General features: G+C 43.7%; 1 protein-coding gene across 1 annotated transcript in view; it reads right to left on the minus strand.

Moving 5' to 3' along the window:
* Nucleotides 1–23,247, minus strand: part of PPM1L (protein phosphatase, Mg2+/Mn2+ dependent 1L) — a 109,760-nt gene that overhangs the window by 16,142 nt on the left and 70,371 nt on the right. Inside the window, exon 2 of the mRNA XM_063339399.1 lies at nt 18,268–18,442. Coding sequence (XP_063195469.1) covers nt 18,268–18,442 — 175 coding nt within the window. The remainder of the gene's footprint in view (nt 1–18,267; nt 18,443–23,247) is intronic.

The raw sequence follows: 23,247 nt of genomic DNA on the forward strand, positions 1-23,247 counted from the left end.
TCAAAAGACAGGCATATATATATATATAATATTTTTGCAGTTGACTGATACGTTGCAGACCTAAATGGATATAGTTTCCCATTTGTTGCTCAAACCCCCTGCTAACTGCACAGCTTAGTGGCTCACCCAGCAACAGGACAATCAGAAGAACCCGTCCGCCAGGATCACCCGAGGAACCCAGCAAAATGAGCTGCCTGCTCAAGAAATTCCTCCTCTGCAGGGTAACCGAGGCCGCACCGAAGGGAGTGAAGGAAGCTGTGCTGAAAGGGGCGCTTGCCGGCTGGATGCCCGCCCTGTTGGGATGCGGGTGTCCGGCCTCAGCGCCCTGGTGAATAGACCCGCTCTAACGCCAGAGGACTTGGTAATTAAACTATCAGTATCCAAAACACAAAGCCGACAAAATTGTAACGAGGGTGCAAACTCCTGTAGCGGGGTGGAGCTGGTCATTTAAGCAGAACAAACCGGGATTTAGCATTTGAGGTCACCTCATTCTCTACCTGAACAAAAGCTATTAACTCTGTAAATGCATAAATCTCTGTTTCAATAAAAAAATTATAGCAATAAAGTTGTTTATGAAACTTTCCTTAACAAACATTGAAGCAGCATCGTGCTGACAATCTGCATGCGACTAGAGGGCTGGTAGCTGCTAAACCTGGTCTGACATTTCATCTAAAATTCAGAGAGAAAAAGAAGAGCAATTTGGGTTGAAACCCAAACCTGTGAGATGTAAAACAGGGACAAAAGTGAAATCCCTGCTGGATGGGAATATAGAGCCAAAACCAGCTCCAGGAGGACCCTGGGGTGCTGCACGCGAGGCTGCAGGGCTCCGTGACCCACCACCGCACTGACATTTCTTCCCAAAGATCAGAGAGCTGCGGCTTTACCTCTTGCTGCCGTCTTGGCCTGACATTTGCATTTGTAAATTCATCGACTCCCGTGCGCCAGACCACCCCACTGCTCCGCAGATTGCCTTCCCCCTTCCCGTGGCAGCAGCACAGTGTGTACGTTCCCTACAGGCAGTAGTAAAAATCAGACATTTCCTAGTAAAGAAAATACTGCAAATAACATCCTACAGCCCGGGTGTTTAGCAAGTAAAATGCTTCACCAATATAGTCATTATTACCACAATTTATATAAAAAATGATAACTTTGAACACAGTCTTCTTGGTTATATGATCTGTGTGAATGAAAGAAAACGAGTGTCTGAAACAGAAGATAATTTCCAAAGCAATTTAGGAAGGATCAGTTGTTTCACGGTCCCTGACTGATGGCTGGGCTATTGTTAAGTCCCTGACCTCACGCTACTGCCTGCCATTACACGAGAAAGCAAACTTATTTTACTTTGTTTTCTTTTCCATCTATTTTTATTTCAGTCATTTAACCTTGTGTAGAGTTAGAAAACATCGCGCTCTTGTCAGCCGCCTCAGATTTAATGCAATTGCACAATGGAAAATTCCCAACATAAAGGGTCCAAAATTGAGAACACATGTTATATTAGTCCCTCGATGCAGCTGCCTGAATAATACCCTGCTGAGCAGTTTACAAAGAAAATCACCACAAAATTTAAAACCTGCACTATGCTGGCTGCAGAGGTAGAGGGTTTTTTTTATTTTTATGTTTTCTTTTTTTATCAGTCGGGTAAGATTATTGGTGGCGTATTTTAGTATCAGACAACGCACCTTGTAAAAGTCAAGACTGCACCGGCTCTACCAGTTTTTAGATAACCGCTTTATCGAAAGGAGGAAAAGGCACCAGGGTGCAAACAAGACCTGATTAATACATTAAAAGGCATTAGAGAGCCCAGGCAGGATCCAGCTCACTCTGCAGACCCTGGAGATCTCGTGTTTTGAGTGTGCTGTCACAAAATCCTGCGGACACCTGGCTGCAAATCCCCGCTGGTGGGACAGCTCAGGATGAGGACCGGAGCTCTTGGGCTCCCGATGGCCCAAATTCGTTAAAATTTCCCCAGTGCCCTTGTTTCATCCTAATCCATTAGCAAAAGCGCAGTTAATCTCACCATGTGCTCACCACGTTGCTTCTTTTCTCCCTCTTTGCCGAGTTTTCCTTGTTTCCCAAGTCTCTCATAACCCACAGGTTTCAGGCCATCAGCACATGTAACCCCTTCCCTTCCTCTTCCCCCCCATCGCTCTCCTCAGCCCTGAACTCTGGCCCATGCCTTGGTGAGGAATCACACCTCCACCCTGCCCTCACCTCAGGCTCCTCAACAGCAGACGTCCCCGCCCAAGGCTCTTCCTTCTGAACAACTGTCCTTCCCACATGTGCCTTCCCACTGCTTTTCCCAGTTCTCCCACACCTTTTCTGTGGCTCTTCGCACAGAGTCTCTTTCTCAGACAAAACTGAGAAATGAGACTTCCCCCTCCCACATTTCAACTGCTGCTTCCCCATTTGCACAACACGTGCCGAGGTGTCTCGTGTGCTACCTCCCATCAACTTTTCTTCCTACTCTAGTGACTTGATTTTAACATTTTTTATTCTTTACTGCCCCATCTCTATGCTTCTCTGGCTCTTTTCTTTTGCAGGGCATCTTTGTAATGCCCCTCTCTAAAAAAACACCATTACCCTTGATGATTTTTATGGCTACCACTGCTTTCCTGCCTCACCTCCAAGCTCACTGAAGATGAAGTTTGCAGTCACTGCCAGAGGTTCTCCTTCCTTCTGGCTCCACTCGGCACTTCCTCCAACACAGCCTCTGCCCCAGCCTTGCCATCGACATGGCTTTTGACAAGATCACAATAACGTTTTCCAGCCGCAGCGCACAAAGAGAGCTTTTCTCATCCCTCTTACCTGCCTCCAGCCCAGCCAGCTCAGTGCTTCCTCTCGGCTGATGAGACACTTCTCTCCTAGTTTTCCCCTTTGCTTCTCTAATCGCAAGCATCTCTGAAGACCCCTTCATCCCTCCCCTCTCCCTCTCCTCTCCTCCCCTCTTCTCCCCTCTCCTCAACCCCTCCATAGTCTATCTATCTTCTGCGTAACTCCATCTGCAAACACGCACATCACCAATGTTTCCATACAGACCTCCACACCTGCTTCTTCATCCCAGAGGGGTCCCTTCTCTCAGCTAAAAGCCTGTTTTCTTTGCAGATATTTATCCCAACACTTTCACTGACCATCTCCCGCAGCCCATTTTGTATTGGGATGTCGTCAGAAACAGAGACCATCATCATTATCTTCAAAGCGACCAACACTGTCCTCTTAACATTTGGCCTAAAAGCATTAAACCCCAGAGGGCTCAAAGTTATGTTCATTCCCACACGGGTAGGTCTTGTGACAGCTCGTCTGTATTAGACAGAAGTCTGCGCAATAGGAAATTAGTCTCATCTCATCTCTGGAAACAAAGCAAAGTGACAAGGGAAAGAAAAACCCCGAATGTAATCGATATCAATTTTTAGAGAGAGACTGAGAGACATGCAAAGAGACCAGGAAACGACAAGGCAGTGACTGGAAGTGCCCAAAGCACCAGCTGGGACCGCTGTGAAGCTGCAAGGGAGAAAGATCCCCAGTAACCCTAATTAGAAAGGGAATATTGTGGGTGCCTGGACCTCCACCATGCTTTGACGGACACAGCTTTCGCAGTCTGCATTTCGTAGGGTCAAACATAAAGCTGGGGGAAATTTCTACGTAAACAGCCTGAGCCCTGCACTGACGGTATCTTCGAAAATAGCAGCAGGTTTGAAGCAGCTGAATCCCTTACCCGGGTATTGAACTGACAGCGGAATAACAGCTCCAACCTCTTCTGCCTTATCGGCGACTCCCAGTGGGATGAGAGGTATGTTAAATTAACCCACACCACCGCTTTTTGGTAAGTCTGGATCCCTGTTCACAAACTGATGGTGCACAACAGCACTCCTGTGACGCCTGAGCGCTGGAGAGGTCTACCATGCCCTTTGAGCAGAAATGCATTCAGAGCGACTGCAGGTCAAGAAATTCAGTATTCACTTGGCTGGACTGATCAAAAAACAAACAAAAAACAACTCAAAAACACCCTTCCCATCTTTTTTCAACAGTGCTCAGGCTTGAATTTACACAATAATTAAGCAAGAACTAGTATTTTGGCACAATAATTAAGCAATTTACACAATAATTAAGCAAGAATTAGTATGAAGAATGAGCTTCAATAATCAGAATTACTCAGAACAGTGCAAAAAGCAAGATAAAAAAAAAAAAAAAAGATATGTATTTACTCTCCACTAGTGACTCACACTGCATGCAGCTTCTTTCTCATTTATAGACCATGCATTTCCACTTGCCTTACAGGGACTTTAAAACCTAAACAACAGGACTCCAGTAGTTTTCATGGCAGATACTGACATTTTTATCATTAATATAGCTGTCCTCTGTACCCATCTGCCACAGCTCCTGCCGTCGAGACCAGCCATGTGTCTCCTGAATTTCTATTTTACATGCTCTGCACATACCCCTCAGGCAATGCAAATAAAACTTTGATTATAGCCTGTGGCATAGGCAAGACTGAGACTGTAAGTCAGTATATGAGGGAGGGTGCAGGAATCTTTTGCTTCCCAGTCACCAGGAATATGGATAAGAAGTGGTGGAGAGGGAGGTGTTGTAAGCCCATCAAGATCATGAAATGCTGCCTCTGCACGCCCTCCAAACAACCCACCAATTCTAATCCAAAGCCATAAAAATAAATCTAATTATCCACTGCTTATCTATAAGATAAGCAACAATAAAACCACGCAGCAGACATTCACGTTTCCTTTGCACTACGGCTGTGAGGGGAACTGAAGGGGCCGAAGCCCTTTCGTCACTCTGATGCCTCAAAGAAAGAGCGAGTGCAGAGGAGGCCAACGAAGCTGGTGAAGGGCTTGGAGAATAAATCTTATGAGGAGCGATTGCAGGAGCTGGGACTGTTTAGTTTGAGGAAGAGGAGGCTGAGGGGAGACCTCATCGCTCTCTACAACTACTCGAAGGGACACTGTAAAGAGGTTGGTGCTGGTCTCTTCTCACAGGTAATTAGTGATAGAACAAGAGGGAATGGGTTCAAGCTGCAGCAGGGTAGGTTTAGGCTGGACATTAGGAAAAAATTCTTCACAGAAAGAGTGGTTGGACACTGGAATAGGCTGCCCAGGGAGGTGGTGGAGTCACCATCCCTGGATGTGTTTAAGACTCGTTTAGATGTGGTGTTAATGGATACGGTGTAAGGGAGAACTTTGTAGAGTGGAGTTGATGGTTGGACTCGACGATCCCAAGGGTCTTTTCCAACCTAAATGATTCTATGAGTCTATGACTCTATGCTCCCCAAACCACCGTCTCTGCGTGGGAAAGGGGGGACAAATCAGATACTGAAAGACAACAGTTCTCCCAACCGATAAAAATGATCTCAACAACCCGTAATCATCCGCAAATTCTGGTGGGACTGCTGCAAAACCTTTTGCTGGGATGGACCTTTTCCTGGGATGGACCTTTTTCTGGATTGCAACAATCTGTGCTCCTCCTCCTTGGCCGGTTTCTAATCCAAGGCACCATTTATCACTTGCATTTTCAATGACAGCAAGCCTTCATCAAAGATTTTGTGAAGGGCTGAGCTAATTGTGCTCATTAGCACTTCTTCGCCTTTTGCTCCTTTATAGGTTATTGAAATGTTTAAATAGCTACACAATTTCTTTTAGCAGAAGCTATGCAGATTCGAGAAAATGCTATGATAATCTTCAAAATATACAATTTTGGCAAATTCCTGGGCTAACCAGCTGCGAATAAAATAAACTGCTGATCACTCATAATACCTTTCAAAAAGACCTGTGCCTTTTTAAAGTACCCACCTCCTTTTCCTCAAATGCCTTGCAAGGCGGATGGGACTGAGCAGCCTATTTGTCATCCAGGCATTCGTCCCTGAATCCCCTCAGTGCTGGTGTTTCCTACAAATGAGCTGCACCTGTCCCTTTCTTTAACAAAATTCTTCTGCAAAAGTCAGTTCTGTAAAGCGCAAACCTAAAAATAACCATTCTGAAAATTCAAGGTCTCATAATTCATTAATCATCTCAACATAACAATTTTTTTCCTCTAAAATTAAAAAACTTCTTTTAAAATAGATTAAAAGAAACACAGGATTCTTAGAAATATATAAAAATTACTTCGAATATTTCTAAGATCGTACCTTAATTTCCACCATGAAACAATTCCTACCTGGCTGTCTGCAGTAGTATTTTAAGATTTTACATTTGAAACAGAGAAACGATACTGTATTTCTATTTAGATCGATCCTATTTCAATCAGAAATCAATGAGTGTGTATATATAGCTCAATCCTGCTCATTATTGAACATATTATATTCATCATACACAGTAATTTGGGACATACCTACAGACTAAAAGATTCGTGTAGATGAAGCTATGTAAAAAATGCCTAAAAGCGTCTTCCAGGCAGGAAAACAAGAACCGTAAAGAAGTTTTGTGCATCAGGTAACAAAAGTTAATTACCGAAAAAGAGAAACCCTTTTGGGCAGCCTCTCCATCTTCCAGACTGCTCTGACATTGCCTCATCAATACCGCCGCAGAAACGGGGAACGTTCCCACCTTCGCGCTATCCCAGCACCGCGTGATTCATTTCTTGTCTTTATGAAAAATAATCTTAATACAAGGGGAATCTCCATCTCAGTTCAAGAGTCAATTTCTTGGCATCGCTCCCATATTTAGTTTCACCTGAGCACCCCACTCAGCCATTTAATACACTAGAAGTAGAAAATATGTTGAAGACAGTTTATTTTTTTCTGTTTATAAATGCCTGTATTTCACCAGACTAATTAAAGTGCAGAAAACCACACGTACAACGTCCTTTGCGGATGGGCTCAGGTGTTCTGCAGCAGTTAAACCTCCCGTGCAGCCTTGCAGCGATTCGACAAGAAAAAATGCCTCTGCTAAGGCCTGTGCATGAGAGGAAAAGAAATCTCTTGCTGACACTTCCCTGTGAGCCTCTGATACCCACGGGCTAAAACATGGTCTGTGTGGTCAGTCCAACACAAGCATTTGCATGCAAGCTGCAAAGTCTGAATTCTTCTGATGTAAGAGCTCCTGAAGCACTGGAAACTAAAATGACTGTAGAAGACCATGCAACGTAGTGTACGTACAGATAGGGATCCTGCTACTGCTATTCCAAGCCATAGTCCTACAATAGCTCTAACCAGCTGCTACATAAACCAAGCAACAAGACTGAAGGGTCCAGCTTAGTGCAAGGTTTCGAGATGTTGGGCAGAGCAGACTAAGCGCAGCCCCCAGCTCAAACGACGGCGAGCACGCAGCGTTCCCCTGCTGAAAAGCACAGGTTGTATAAACTGAAAAACAAAAGTTATTGTTTTCAAATAGCAATTACACCTAATTTCCCCCTCATCCCCCCATCTGTTATTGAACATGTTTTCCCCAATTCATAGAATCATAGGGTTGGAAGGGACCTCTGGAGATCATCTAGTCCAACCCCCCTGCCAGAGCAGGGTCACCCAGAGCAGGTGGCACAGGAACGCATCCAGGCGGGTTTGGAATGTCTCCAGAGATGGAGACTCCACCACCTCTCTGGGCAGCCTGTGCCAGTGCTCTGCCACCCTCAAAGTACAGAAGTTCCTCCTCATGTTTAGGTGGAACTTCCTATGCTCAAGTTTGTGCCCGTTACCTCTTGTTCTGTTGCCAGGCACCACTGAAAAGAGCCTGGCCCCATCCTCCTGACACCCACCCTTTAAGTATTTATAAGCGTTGACGAGGTCCCCCCTCAGCCGTCTTTTTTCCAGAATGAAGAGACCCAAATCCCTCAGCCTTTCTTCATAAGAGAGGTGTTCCAGTCCCCTAATCATCTTTGTAGCCCTTTGCTGCACCCCCTCCAGCAGTTCCCTGTCCTTCTTGAACCGGGGAGCCCGGAACTGGACACAGTACTCCAGGTGCGGCCTCACCAAGGCAGAGTAGAGGGGGAGGGTGACCTCCCTCGACCTACTGGCCACACTCCTCTTGATGCATCCCAGGATGCCATTGGCCTTCTTGGCCACGAGGGCACAATTCCCAGACTTACAATCATCACAGAATGGTTTGGGTTGGAAGGGATCTTAAAGACCATCTAGTTCCACCCCCCTGCCCTGGGCAGGGACACCTCCTACCAGACCAGGTTGCTCCAAGCCCCATCCAGCCTGGCCTTGAACACCTCCAGGGATGGGGCAGCCACAGCTTCTCTGGGCAACCTGGGCCAGGGTCTCACCGCCCTCACAGTCAAGAATTTCTTCCTGACATCTAATCCAAATCTCCTCTCTTTCAGTTTAAAACCGTTCCCTCTTGTCCTATCGCTCCACTCCCCAATCAAGAGTCCCTCCCCAGCTTTTTTGTAGCCCCTTTAGGGATTGGAAGGGGCTCTAAGGTCTCCCTAGAGACTTGACTTCTACAGCAGCACTAAAATTTAGGGGCAATTTCATGTAATTGATCTCCTTGGAACCGGAGGCATCCCTAGGAGACCCGAGTAACTCTGACCCAAGGCAGTAACTAGCTTGGTTTTGTTTAGCTCGAAAACTGTGCTGAACAATCTCAGAACACAGCAGTGGGATTTCTGTCATGTCAAACGGCCGGCAGAAGAGGAGCCAGAGGATATCACAACCCTTCCAAGCCCAGCAAAATACCCACTTCTGTTAACAAAAGCCGCTCACATGAACCTAGGGTGCTCAGGAAGAAGCTATACATTTTTCATTGGGAAAGATAAGGGTATTCCCTCAAAATAACAATACCTTAACTTTCCTAAGAAAGAGCTGGATGAAAATTTGAAAACAAAACTACTAAAAGTTTTACAGTAAGATATGCATAGTCTGCTTTGTTAAGATTTGTCGCAAATTCTGTGATCTGTAAGACAGATCTTCTACGGATCCATTAGAAATCTACGGCTTTGCACTTCCCACTATGGAAATACATCAAATCTCAACATAAAACACAGACTGCACAACTGACCACACACCAAAAAAAAAAAAAAAGTAAAAAAAAGGGGGGGATTCCATCCTTTTAGCAATTTCAGACAAATAAACCCCTCCACAATCACAGTGCCAAAGATGTCACGTCTATGACACTAACTGGCTTTGCGGGAGTCAGTTCGGTGCGGACCTGCTGCAGGATCTGCCCTACATTTTAAGCAAAGCAGAAGTTTGCTGGTGGCGGCACAGGGACAGCCGATGCTTGCTGATTTTAAGCGTCAGCAATGCCACTGCTCCACAGGCTGTCCCACAGGGCCATGTAAGAGCATGACTGACCTTATCTAGTTAGAAAATGTTATGCTAGATGCTCAACAGCCTTTTATTACCGACATTCAGCTGTAACAAGGCCTGTAATCACATGGAAAAAGCAGGAGCAAAATGAAAATGCCACTTGGAACCCATCTGTCCCCAAAAAACCTGAAAGCAGCCAATTTGTGCTGAGTTCTGTGACTTTTCTGGCTCTATCCCAGTCCTGCCTAAAGGATCGAGGCTGCAAAATTTCATTTGAACCCCAGGAATTGACCTGCACTTTCCTGAGGTGCCTGAGCCATAAATACCAGATTTAAAGCAGCAGCTATAAATAAGGTGTCAGCGGGTAGGCTCTAAACCGAACTCAAGGCATATAATTAGCAAATTCTTCACAAACAGAGTAACTAACGGCTAGCTTACAGATGCTGCGCACATCTCTGCATCACTCATCCTTAACGGGGCTGTTCGGAACCCCCCGTTGCGGCTGGCAATCGTACCCAACAAATGGGTTTGACTATGACTGCATTAGCCCTCGGCTCCTGGGCTTGGGTTGCACGACGGACTAACCCCCCTTGGCTGCAGGACCGTCCGTCGGGCTGCAGCTAATTTCATTGAGGACCACTGTAAATATCTGCCGCGCTCTCCAGCTGGCCACGAGGCGCTCGTGTGACGGATCACTCACCTTAACTCCTGAACAAATAAGGAACTTATTAATACACAGGCAGAGTTGTACAGCAAGGTGGTATTTAAGAGTTATTTATTCAGTGCCCAAGGTGTATCGCCAAATTGCAAATACAAACATGCAGCCTGTCCAAGGGGACTGTGATCTTACTTTGTATCTCCTGCACTGGCAGAAGAGTGGGAGCAAGAGGAGGGAAACAGGGATGAGGAGTGATAACGCACCAGAATTACACACAATTAAGGAAGTTTGTGATTTAATTCAAGAGCCTCACTCTGTCCCCATCCCCTCCACTATCCACTCGCTGATGCAGATTTTACTGAGCTGTAAATTGAGGCTGGCTGGCCTCAGCAAGGGTGGCAGCTTAAACCAAGTTGATGACTTTTCCCCTTTTCAGGTTAATCAAACTCAGGGGCTAATCATCTTCCAACGCCCGGCCAAAAGTCACCTTGGACTGTACTTTTTTCCTTTCCAGATTTTCTGGTTATATCTTCCAGTACTCTGCATCAAACCCTACTCCGCAAACGCAAAACCTCCCCACCTGCTGAACGTCCCTTCTTTGAGGCTAGAGCTGTCACTTCAGAAATCATCCTCTTGGCATGTGGCTGAGTGAAAACAGCACAGTTTGGGGGGAACTTTTGCATGAGATCAGCAAATCCAACTGGCCAGGCAAACACCTTTCCAAAGATACGCCCAAGCTGCTGGCGGACAGGAGCTGCAGTCTGTAATCCCAGAGCCGCCTGGAAAAGATGCGCATGGAGAGAGGAAAAGCACCGATACTGCCAAAACTCAGCAACTGCCACTGTTAGAAAGGTACTATAGCATGAGGAAAAGCCAGTTTTTGCTTGTTTATGACCAACTTCTTTACCTTAATGGGTTGTTACAGATTATGGATAGGGTTTTTAAGAAAGCTTCACTTGAGAACAGAAAGCCTCCTTTTGTTCCCGCTCCTTTTTCCTTCTGCATCTCCCCATGTATAATTCAAACACTGGGAAATAATGGAAAAGGCTAACAGTGATGGATTGTGGCGTGCAATGCCGTTGAGCATGCAAAGCAGGGCTTAGCACGAGCTGAACGCTGCTGCAAACGGGGAGAGCGCAAGGGCAGATGACACAAAGACGTGTGCAAGAGCGCGAGCGATCTCCAGAGACACAGCTGCGCCCCGGGATCATAAATCCCTCTGCACGTGCACGTTCTTGATGTTATTACTATATATTTCCTTCTCAATGATTTTCCTATTAAAATGTTTTCAAAAGAACGCAAATATTGGCTTTTTTGTACGTGATACGGCAAAACTAGGAGCACCGAGACCGAAGATATTCATTTCAATACAGAAATTTAGCAACTGTGGGTGTAATGAAGGGTTTTGCAAAGGTGTAGCCGCTGAGGTTTTGTACCACTCCACCCTGCTACCGTAATGCTGTTTACGCTTGTCCGCGTAATGATGCAGGAAAATTTAATAAGGATCTCCAAATGGTCTGTCAGGTTTGTAGATAGAACAAACTTTGCTGCCTTCACTGCTACTCACAGGACCCTTCAGGCATTTATCTCTGCATCCACCAGCAGGTGACAAACCTCCGCCCAGACGGATGGCTTTCTTCCAGAAGCCTGGAACAGATATTCTCTTTGCCTACGCTGAATTTCCATGCTATCTCTGGCCGATATCTTTTTAATAAATAGTAATAATAAAAAAGATAAATCCATGCTCATGTCCATGTGCTCGTGCAACGTGTGTGTCTGAAATTGAGGACAAACACTATGGTACTGACAGCGATCATCTCAATGGATGGTGCACATCAACCGAACTGACAGGTTTTCAAATGAAATCTAACACAAACTTACGCAAAATAAACCTCAGATAGTGGTTTTAATTCTCCAGAGCTTACATACTTTTGAAGTCTTTCATCAGGCCAAAGATACAAAGAGGGAAGATGGCAATCAGGTGGTGATAATGCAGCATTGCTGAAAAAACCCTATTAAAAGCACTATTGCAATGCAGAGGAGCAGCCCTTCCCGAACCCAGGAGACGTCAAACCACTCCACCCCTGGGCACAAACATGAACCCACTCTGTCACAATTTCTGACTGAATTAAGGAAGTTCCTAAAAATAAATTTGTGTGTTTAAGATGTTTTCCAGAGTTAATAAGTACACAGAAAGGTATTGGTCAGTTAGTAATAATTAGTATTAAAACCACTAAGTGGTTTAAAAAACATTTTCTATTATACTTCTGATGTCAGCACCCCGGTTTCTTCTCTTTCTGTGGGACTTTGGTAATAGTAGAACTTTTAATTACTTTTTTTAATTGCTAGAAATGTATAAATACAAAAGTGAAGAGTACGTGGCATTTACATACTAAGACTAAAAATAGTTACATATGCTTGAGTAAAAACAGAGTGCTTCACGTGATTAATAAAAAAATCTCTAACTTACGGACACAGCCCCGTAGAGTCACCATTGCACCTACACTGCACAGAGCTTTCACCAAATATATATGAGATGTATTTTTAGTTTCACCAAATGTAGAACTATATTTACCAAATACCAATAGCCAAGTATTGCTAGCATTTACATTGGTACTGAAAAATCAACTGCTAGCTGACAAATTTAAATAGCTAAATACCTACTTCAAAAATCGATGAGGAAGAGAAGAATATTTCACAGGCAAGTAGGCACCTGTCAAAGTGCTATTTCTGCTCTGAGCTTCTGCTGAAAGGTTATAATTATATGAATAACAAAAATTTATTTTAATGGAGCAAGAGAATACAACACGCTTGGGCTGGCTTAAATACATGTCTGTTGTTTACAAACATTACCAGTATTTTAGACAGGTGGAAGACCACAACATAGGAAATTAGAGAGTCACATGGTCTGCACTGAAGCTACACCCTGAAATGTAATTTAAATGTTTTTATGTGTACACCTACAGAGACACACAGGCTGGCGTTCAGCTCCCACCTAGAGCTGCCTACCTGTATTTTACCTGTGAGCAAAAGCTAATCCACAGCCAACGGAAAAGAGCGGGCACGTTTAGGATATGACTCTTCACATACTAAAGTAGGTGCTTAAAATAAACCCATGAATCACTCTAGAAATGCTCATTTCTTTCCGATGACTACTGAAGAGCTCGAGAAAAGTTGCCCAGAATTGGATGTCTATAACGCAGCCATTGAAAGGTAAAAGAGACAAATTCTACTCTTGGTGACTGCCCTGCGATTTCTGCTGTAGGTACCGGTCCTCTGCAGTAAAACAGCACTGGGTCGGGGTGACCAAGTTTAACATGTAGCTTTAATGTGTAAAAGAAATTAAATATGCCAAAGAAAGTGATGGGCGTAAGGCAGAGATTAAATAAATTCAGTAGTAATCATCTGGCTATAAAGAGTGAAACTTCCTATTGCATTGTTTGGCAAAGCACAACACTGAGTTCCCACTGCAGCAACCAGAGAAGGGAGTTGTTTTAGATCATGTTCTTGAGATCAAATACCTAAAAGTCATTTATAAAAACTGAACCTGAGCTGGAGAGAAAGCCACCACACGCGGTGGCCTGCAAGCCACTCTGGCTTTCTCCTTGTCAGAAGCCTCTGGCATGGCAACAAATGTTGCCCAACACATTGGAGTGCTGTTACATATCTGCCGTGTCGACATGTTGGCGACACATCAGAAAATAAACGTACCTGATTGCTACACCCCTGCCAAGGCACACAAAAAAGGATTTTCCCCAGCGTCCCAAATTATAGGATATATTTCTGGTGCAATTTTACTGCTTTAATTTTCTCATTTTCTCCTTGTAGTCACTTTCTCTGAGGGAAAACACCTGCCTGTGCTGCCCAAAAGGGAGCACTGCAACAGAAAAAGGGGCACCATCGGCCCCTTGATGATTGAAGTCAACCTTTTCCCAGTGTGACCACACTAGCATGGATGTTTGCGTGAAGCAGATGGATTTGCCAGCCTCTTAGGCTGCAGTTTAATATTGGATATTTTTGCTTTTCTGTACTTTTGCCAGAAACAGCAAATGCTCACAGGACCAGTCAGGTTGTGGTCTTGCAGTTGGAATGAATGTCTGAGCCTTGGATTTATGCTTGAAGCCGGTTTTCACAGCTGCAGCTACTAGAGAAACCAGCCCCAGTCTTCTGCAAGGAACAGAAATACAGGCTGAACACGAGGAGTTGATTTAATTCCTTATCCATTCGCTACATACTAAATCGTGCTGGGAGTGAGGAGCAGAGGATGACGCCTCACCTGCTTTGAAGGACTGTGTGATGCCCAGGGAGAGCGCAGCACCTGGGCATGGTTGGGGAAGGCAGGGTACAAACCCCCATCTCACCCAGAGACAAAGTGCAATGTGTTGTAGTGCTAATGGCCACATTTTATCTCAGCAGAAAATAAAATTTGCTGCCAAAATCAGAGTATTCAGGCAATTTGGGACGTGGACCGTGAGCCTAAGAAAGAACCTCACTTTAAGAAACACTACGGCACTGACAGCGAGCGTCTCAAGCAGTGGTGCACATCAACTGAATCTAAAGGTTTTCAAACGAAATCTAACGCAAATGGCACCCGCAGGGAGAGGCACGCAGGGGTCAGCTTTTGGTCCCCCCTGGGAGGACACATGGAGGAGCAGCCACCCAGGGCACCCTGGCAAATATTAGCTGAGAAAACACGTTTTGGGCTGACATCTGGCTCTGGATGCAGCGCCTAAATATCAGTATCTTTCATGACTGCTTCACGGCAGGGAAAAATGAAATTCATCTTTCTTGTCGCACAATAATGAAACTCAATTTCTACGGGACTCTGGGGGAGAGGGGCCATTCATTAAAGAAAAACCTATTGACTACAGTAAAAAACACCACCAGAATCTCCTAGCAGGCTTTAGCTACCTGGCACACCAGAGTTAAATGCCAAAGTGCCTTTAAATATCCTAAACTTGTATTTGTATGGAGTAGTCACTGACCACCCCAGATGTTTAGAGATACTATAAATCGAAGAAATAGGATTAACATCCAGTAAAGCTTCAGTGGGAAAAAAATATTCTTGCACAAAATTAACCCAGCCTTAGCTAGTCAAGAATGCCACTTTTTAAACTAAGGGATTTAAGGATTATGAAAGGATTTGTACCCATCTGTCACTTTTGGCCTGCTTTCATTTTATAAAGCTTCCTTAGTCAAACTTCACTAAAAATCTTGTCAACATTTGACTATTTTTAGATGAACTCATTTTATTCGGTAGCTCCGATATACTGATTTCCTAAAGGGAAAGATTTACAAAAAGCGGCATTAGGATGTCGAGTCCATCGAAGCTGCACGTTATTAATATTGCATGCTGCCAGAAAGGCCAAATTAACATGCAAAATTGTACCAGAAGCCCAAGCCATTTTGGTGCAGTTCTCTTTTATTCTGGAAAATGGATGCAGCTGAATTCTAGCTGCTTCGGGAGACATCCCTGGGGCGAAGGGAGTTAGCTGGGGGTGAGCTAACTCTGTGAACCCTTGGAAAATGGCCTTTCGAAGAGGGATGGGAAAGGTTTCCTGGATGGAAAAGGTCTGCTCCCTTGCTGTGGAAGTGCTCCCCTACCTGTGGCACCCTATTACAGTCAGCCACTGAGCTCTTCTATCATGTACCTTAAACATCTAACTTTCTAGTGTCCCTGGCTGGCATAGCAGAACTCCAACCACTCATGATTACAGTAATTAAACCCTCGACAGTGCTCTCTGGGATGGGTTTTGTTGATGTCTCACGTAGTCTCCCACCAGACAAAGTTGTATTTTCCCCATACATCGCTACCGCTTTTATTTTCACCATCTTGATTTCTAAAGATCGCTTTCTTCATTTTGTATGTACCACCAGCAGCTCGATCTTCTCATTAAATTGACTTGGGTACGGAAAAACACCAATAAAAGAAAAATGTCACCAACACAACTGCTCAAGTGCTGAATAGCTGGAGCGCCTGGGATCACGAGCAGCTGCTGCAATTATATTTAGCTGCCCATTTTCTGCGCTTTGCTCACAATCAGATCCTACTTCAAGAGCAGGTAGCATCATTTCTGCTTTTGTAGTAAACAAGTGACATGATTAGAATGACGAGCGGGCTCCATCTCCGTGTTTTAATCTCTAAAGGTCTCTACCTGATTGGGAAGCTGAAATTCTGGCTTTTTATTTACAGCAAGCTGCGCTCTCTCTCCATTCTGAATGTGCGTATATGCTGGGACTTTTCTAAAGTAGTTATTTATGTAGCTTCTCATTTCTAAATGATTTTTTTATTGCATGATATAAATCCCCAAACATGAGTTTCAAGCAGTCTTAATCTTTATTTTCTCTGTACAAACATGCAGTTTTCAATAAAGGAAAATGCTTGCTTTTTCTTCTGACAGGAGTCAGTAATTTCCTCCACTGCATTTTTTCTTTCCTAACAAACTTCTATCAATCAAAATGACTGGAGAGATGAAGTGACCAAACCAGGGAAAAGGATTTACATGATTCATTGGGCTGGTAAATTCTGCATTGAAAAAGATAAACAGAAGCAAGAGAAAGCAACAACTTCTGAAGCATATTTTTTATGCATCATTAAAAACAGGCCATATGTGATTAAACAAATAACCCGCGACCTCATTTTAACTCTGTTGTCCTTCGAGAACTCATATGACTCCTTAAGTACGTGACATGTAGTCTGCAAACAGCACCGTACGGGGCTCGAGCATTCAAGATCAAAGCAGTTTAAGAGAATCAGGCTTATTTATTGGGTAAGCGCGTGAATATAATTGATAAAGTAATAGAGCATTGTAATTACTTGAAGTTACTAAAGCTCACAGCCCTGTAAGTACCCAGAACGCGCAGTCTGCAAATGGCATTTTAAGTTGCTCGAGCGCCTTTGAGATCAAAGTAGCTTAAGAGAATCGTATTGCTAGTGAGTGGGAGTCTGAGTAGGAGTCTGAACAAAGTTGATAAGTAGTTTGAGCATTTTAAGTACTCCAGGGCACTGCAGCGTGAGTACAAAGTAATAGAACAAAATAACACCAGCTTCTCAGTGCTTGGTTTCCCGTAGCTGGGCTAGTGACGAGAAACTCAGAAGATGGTGATTTTAGCAGTGTGACATCTAACCAGGTCCAACCAAAACAGTTGGCGTGGTGTCTGGCAAGCAGTATCTAAATGGGATGAAAACCCAGTTACAAGGTCTAGGCTTCTGCCTAAAACAGCTGGAAGGAAAGCCTGGAGCTGAGTTCAGTTCTCCAAGGGCACCACCGTACCAGCTATGGTCAGGGGAGTAACAGAACAAGAAAGTGCCACCGGGGATTAAGGAAAACCCAAAAATGAGGACATACTAAGTATAAACTCTCTTTTCGTACCACAAGGCTGCCCAAGGCTGGTTGGTGGGGCTGCGAATGAAGGAGATGGTGTGTTGCAGCTCTCGGCCATGAGTGGTTTAAGTGAACTGGAGAAACAGCGTCTTCACTGCTACTCGTCAGGGAGCGCAGTGAGCCGGGCACACACACCCCTAGGGTGGAAAACACACGGCTTGTCTGTACGGACCGCTGTACGCACTGACAGTCCACTCACTGCCACGAATACTAATTCAGCAGTAAAATAATGAACTGCTCTTTTTGTTTGATTCTTTCTTTACAAGGCTGCATAACCTCAATTTATTGAAACACCAAGAAACGTGGTAAGATTGAGGGGAGTAGGCAAGTAGCAGATATTGGAAGCTATTTTGGAAGACCAGTGAAAAATATCAACAGCTTCTCTTTTTTCCTCTGTAATTGTAAAGACCACCACGCATCAGGACAAGTCTGTGAAGGATCTAAAAGCTGGAAGACATTTCTAACTACTTTAAAACAAAAGGCCAGTAAAAAGTATTAGCTATAACTAAGAAAACCTCCATAATATTAAGACATAAATATCAAAACTGAAAATCCTTGTAACTACATCATTAAAATGCCTCCAACACTCTACAAATTAGCTGGTTTTGGCTATCCACATGCATCACGTCACATTCAAAAATCAGATTCTGTGACTATCCAGTACAGTCTTAGCTAAGTGAGCCTCAAAAATAAGTTAGCAGTGAAGGAGAAACCAGCAGAAACCAGGTCACACCACTTGCAGAGACAATAAAGAGAACCGGCTAGATCAATCACCATCAGTGCATTACAAAGGACAAAGTGCTGTTAAAAAAATAACTGTCCTTTCGGGTAGTTAGTATTCAATCACTGAAGTGGAAAATTTTCTACTTCAACTTGATTTTAGGAGAAAGAAATGTTTCACCGAGTCACCTCGTACCTTTGAGGACAAAGTTCAATTTGCCAGCACAAGCACTAGTATGGGGGAGGAAGATTGAAAGTGAGCAATTTTGTTTCAGTAAAATGTAACTTAGAAAGAAATATAAATATACCTGCTTCATCATAGGATACAGTCAATTTTTCCAGCATTTCTCGATCAATTGATAAAATTTGCTGTTCCAGGATGGTTTGGTAAGACAGCACACTGTTCTCCTTGTCCTTCTCATAGTCTTGAAGATGTTGTTTTAGGACTTCAGGCAGGCGGGACTTCACGTATTCTGCTGCGGACTATGTAGAAAAGAGGCAAAGGTTTAATTAATACATTTTCATTTGAAAAGCTGTACACATATCCATAGCAATTTTTTATTTTTTTTTAAATGTAAAGCATTCTCAAATGTAACTCCTCACAATAAAACACTCTTCATGCTACTAACTGTTGCAAAATCCACAGGTCATTCCTCTGTCAAAAAGACCCCTGCCTGCCCAAAACTTCCCGGGAATCAGGGATATAACGGACCAAATTCCCCTGAGCTGAGGCATAGCCCACTCTTCAGCAGGGAGTTTATGGCAGTCCAGAAAGAGTTGCCCATGCTGGACCAGACACATACCACAACAGCTCAACTTCTTGTTATTTTGAAACTAGAATTGTGAAATGTAATCTCTTTATTCTAAATTTTAAAGCACAAAGTGACAGAGTGGAATCACTTCACCTGTTATTGATACACAATCAGGCTCAGACAGGGAGATAGCAGTGACTCTTTAACAGTATTAAAAAATGACATCTATACATGCATCCACCCACAGAAAATTCTTTTAAAGTTTTTTCTCCAACTGCTCAAGGCCATAAAGAAACAGAAATTAACACAAGGTGGCATGGTTGTACCGATGTTATGGAGCCTTGTGCAAATATGTAAATGGTAGTACCTAAGAAGAGCATCTGCCCTGGAGAGGTGTCGGTTCCCCCCAGGATCCCAGCCACCACCAAACAGCTCTCTCCCTCGGGGCTTTGGCTCAGACTCCTTGCTGGGATCCAAATACAAACCAGCAGCTGGTTTTTAAGCGTTAGCATCCCTTTCTTGTGAGTATTACTCTCCCACTGTAAGAGGGAATAGAAAACCCCTCTTTTTGGCATGGGTTTGGTGGTGGGTTTTTTTTTTTTGCTTTCCATCTGAACATAACTGGAAAAGGAAGATGTAGCAAAGGCTGCTGCCCAGTGCTCCAGCTTTCCTGCCAACCTCCAGACAAAAGAGAAAAATAAATGATAACAAGGTTATATCATTTCAGGCCTGGAACTATCCAAAAGTTACTTCTACTCAGCAACAGGCTCTTTCCTGGGTTTATATTTAGTTTTCCAAAGTCAATTGCCTATTAAATTGCAACCTTAAAATATCACTGAAGTCGTGTTCAATTTTTCTGCAAGCTAAGCCATGTGAGACGAATTAAATTGTTCTAGGAAAACTCTCCACGTGAGTACAGCATATTTAATGTTACATTTTAATAGTGGTTTTCTTCCAAGGGAAGGCCAAAAGATACACTGTATACTAATCATTTCAGTCCAAGTTCAGGCGTTTGTGTTTAATGAGGAGCTTTTACTCTGCAGGGGAGTATTTTTGTGCTCTCCCTAACAGAGCAATTCTAAAGAGCATAAAACAAAAGCAGAATTTATACATATTAATTTTCTGAAATATGTCTTGTGCCAGACGAGAGAATATTTGTATGCTACTGGCTGTGCACATGTAAGGAAAAATGCCCATCCTGTCACAAAAATCTTGCAGCCCAAGTAAAAGTCAAGAGACAGATGGGTACAGGCAGATGGGAAGTCCGTCAGGACGGTCGGTGTGATGGACAGCTGTCGCCAGCCACGTGCAGTCCAATCGCCAAGTTTTTCCATGGGCATCGAGGCTGAGGATTGTACCGATTTCAAGTGTGATCTCACAAGTGGGGTTTTTTTTTCCCCCTTGGTGAGAAGCAAAACCCAACACTTTTGCTTAGTCCACTGCCTTTCACATTACATCTAGATGTCATTAAAGATTTAAACTGTAAAGCAATCATGGAACCGAGACAAACTCCTCTCCTTTTGTAGCAAGAAAGGTGATCAGCCACATCTGTGTAATTACATCCCTAGCTGCACTGCAGTGACAAGACAAACAGTTCTATATTGTATTCACTATAAAAGTAATTTTATCCTGGTTTTTGAAAGTCACTTCCAGTGCCTGGAATATGGTTGAATGGGGCTTTGAGCAACCTGGTCTAGTGGATAGTCTAGTGAGAGGTGACCATGCCCAGGGCAGAGGGGTTAGAACTAGATGATCTTTAAGGTCCCTTCTAACTCGAACCATTCTATGATTCTATGATAATATTCAAAAAGAAAAAGTGTGAGGCTGTGAGTGCGTGTGTTTATGCACATCCTTGGTATTAAAGAAACCAAGAGGCTACGGGGTGAACAAAAATGAAAAAGAAATGTCAAAGACTTCCACCATATCCATGCTTTTCCATCTTACCTCAATTCCCATTGCACAGCCCACAGTATTCAACTTCTGAGTAGACCAGAAGCTGCCCCCGCATCCTTTAGGGATTTTGGTCCAGACTGCAGCCCAGAGACCCATTTGCCGGGATGCTGCTCATGGGCATCCTGCTGGCAGAGCATCCCACCACGCCGGCCAGCCTGCCGGCAGCTCTCCCACTCCTCCTCTAGTTGGTGCTGGGGTCCCCCCAGCTTCCGTGAAATCTATTTTCATCAATATATGTATTTGTGTCACCAGTAGAAGTTAGGGGAAAAAAACCATTTCACTACTTTGAGGCTTCAAAATAGTTTTATCCTCTTTCCCTCTCTATGGTCCCTCTTACTCCTGCAGAAGGAATTACAAACGAAGGCGCCCCTGGAAAACACCTGACCTCAACCATTAGTTGTAGGTACAATTAATTGTACAACATTTGCTGGTCAGTCTTCCTCACCACCACCCCTATGAGAAAGCAACTTGGAGCCACAGGCACTGCTGCAGTGAGAAATGCAAAGGGTGGTCACTGCTTCAGAACGACACTTAACAGAAATGCACACTGCTGAACACTCCTCTCATTCACAATAACCTCCTATTTTCTGGCAGGAATTTACTCATTTCTTTTATGAAATTGAAACTGCAGCATCCCCCATGAATGTTTCAGTCTGAAGCGCCCTTCTCCAAATAAAATAAAGGATTGACTTTAATACCTAAATTGACTTTAGGGTATTTCATCCTACTATGGAAAACTAATATTTCATATCTATAGAATAAATTTTAAAATATCTACATACAATGAAATTTACTTGAAGAGGTTATTCACAAAAAATCACATTTTTCTCTATTCACTAAAAAAAAAAACCCTACATAAAAATCACATCAGAAAATGCTGAAATGCCTCAACTGTGTGGTAACCTGAACCTTAAATGCAGCCATCATCCTTCTGTAACCATCAATCAAATTTGCCCACATCTTTTAATTGATGAGAAACACATATCTAAAGTTAATTTTCTTTTTATAAATTATGCTAACTGCCTGATAAAATTTGCTCTGCTTTTCTGAAGTGTATCCTTCTGGGAGCTCCCTTGTACATGGGGAAGTAAAGGCCTAAAATAGTTAATTAAAGGCTTCTTTACGAAGCGGCTTCAAAAGTCAAGTGGTGGCTTGTCAAAGCAGTCTCCTTACAGAGTTATATTAGGTGATTTCGGAAAGGCTTTCAACACATAGTAGAGTATTTTGCGTGTGGAAGACCGCTGCACCCATAAGGGACAAGGTGCATCTCTGCTCATCTTCATCACGTTCTGCAGGCTGCTACAGCTCAATGCAGCTCGCTCAACCTTTAAAATTCAGGTTTTCACCAAAGCAAACACAGTGACCTTGCATACTTCTGGCACTTGAAACACTCAGGAAGGTCTCTTTAAATTGTATTATCACTGGATGAACACTGAGCAGTGGAAAACCCTCTCCAAGTGGTGATGCCCTGGGAATCCGCTTGCTGTTGGCCCCGCGGTGGGGTTGGGTAGGACAAGCAGGACAGCAGAGTATCGGAGTCAGCTCCCAAATTATGCAGCTCTCCACGCAAATGCTTGCACACAGAGAAGATACACCTCCATGGGCACGCATGTAAACATGCAAGAAGTGACCCGAGTACTCTATGAGAAAATGTGTTAATTAAGATGGCAAGTGTTAAGCAGCTCCACGACCCTGTGAAAAACAAGGACTGCAAACAAGAGCTATGGCAAGATCAGCACACTGGCACATAAAGCAACTGAAGGATCTAATTAGCTGGAACAGCCATTATTTATACACACAGATTTCCAATCTAAAAAATGGATGACGGAGACTTTACTGCCTCAGACCCACACTCTGCACCGACTCCTGTGATTTACAAGGAGAGGAGGAAAACCACAAATTTATGATCTTAATATTCTTGAGACAATTCATTCTGCCTGCCTAGCTACTGCAAACATCTAGAGACCACAGGAAAATACCGGATCCGTTTTAGAGTGTGGTATTGCTGGTGTAGCACGTACACCAATGAAGGCTTTAAAAAACCATCAAGATTCCTCTATGGCATCTTGCTGCCTCTCCTTTACACACGTTTCCCTCTCCTTCAAAGACATGTGAGTCACAACGAGTTTCCTTCTTCAGAGATGATACGCCATGAGCTGCTGGGCAAGACAGAGTTCACCTTATGAAAAAGAAGTACTTCAACTTTATTCAGCTCCTGATTTATCTCAGGGAAAGAAGTTCTTAAGTAGGATCAAGCGAGTCTGACAAATAAAAGCCTGAGGTGAACAAGTGAACAAGGGTGTAAACCCTGCGGAAGACAGCGTTGTCAACGGTAATCTCATGGGAAGGAAACATAATGAAGAGGAAAAGTGGGATTCATCTGGGGACCCGGTTAGACATCTCTGTAAGAACTGTGGAGAATACACAAAAAGGAGCTGGAAGGAATTAGTACAGTATCAAAACTATAATATAACTGGGCGGTAAGAGAGGCTCCGTATGTAGTTAACAAGACTAGATTGTTAATGCAGATGACATAACTTAATGAGAAAGGGGGCTATGGAAATAAAGAAATGCCCTGCACAT

The sequence above is a fragment of the Chroicocephalus ridibundus genome, chromosome 6 (genome assembly GCF_963924245.1).
Source record: "Chroicocephalus ridibundus chromosome 6, bChrRid1.1, whole genome shotgun sequence".
NCBI classification, from domain to species: Eukaryota; Metazoa; Chordata; class Aves; order Charadriiformes; family Laridae; genus Chroicocephalus; species Chroicocephalus ridibundus.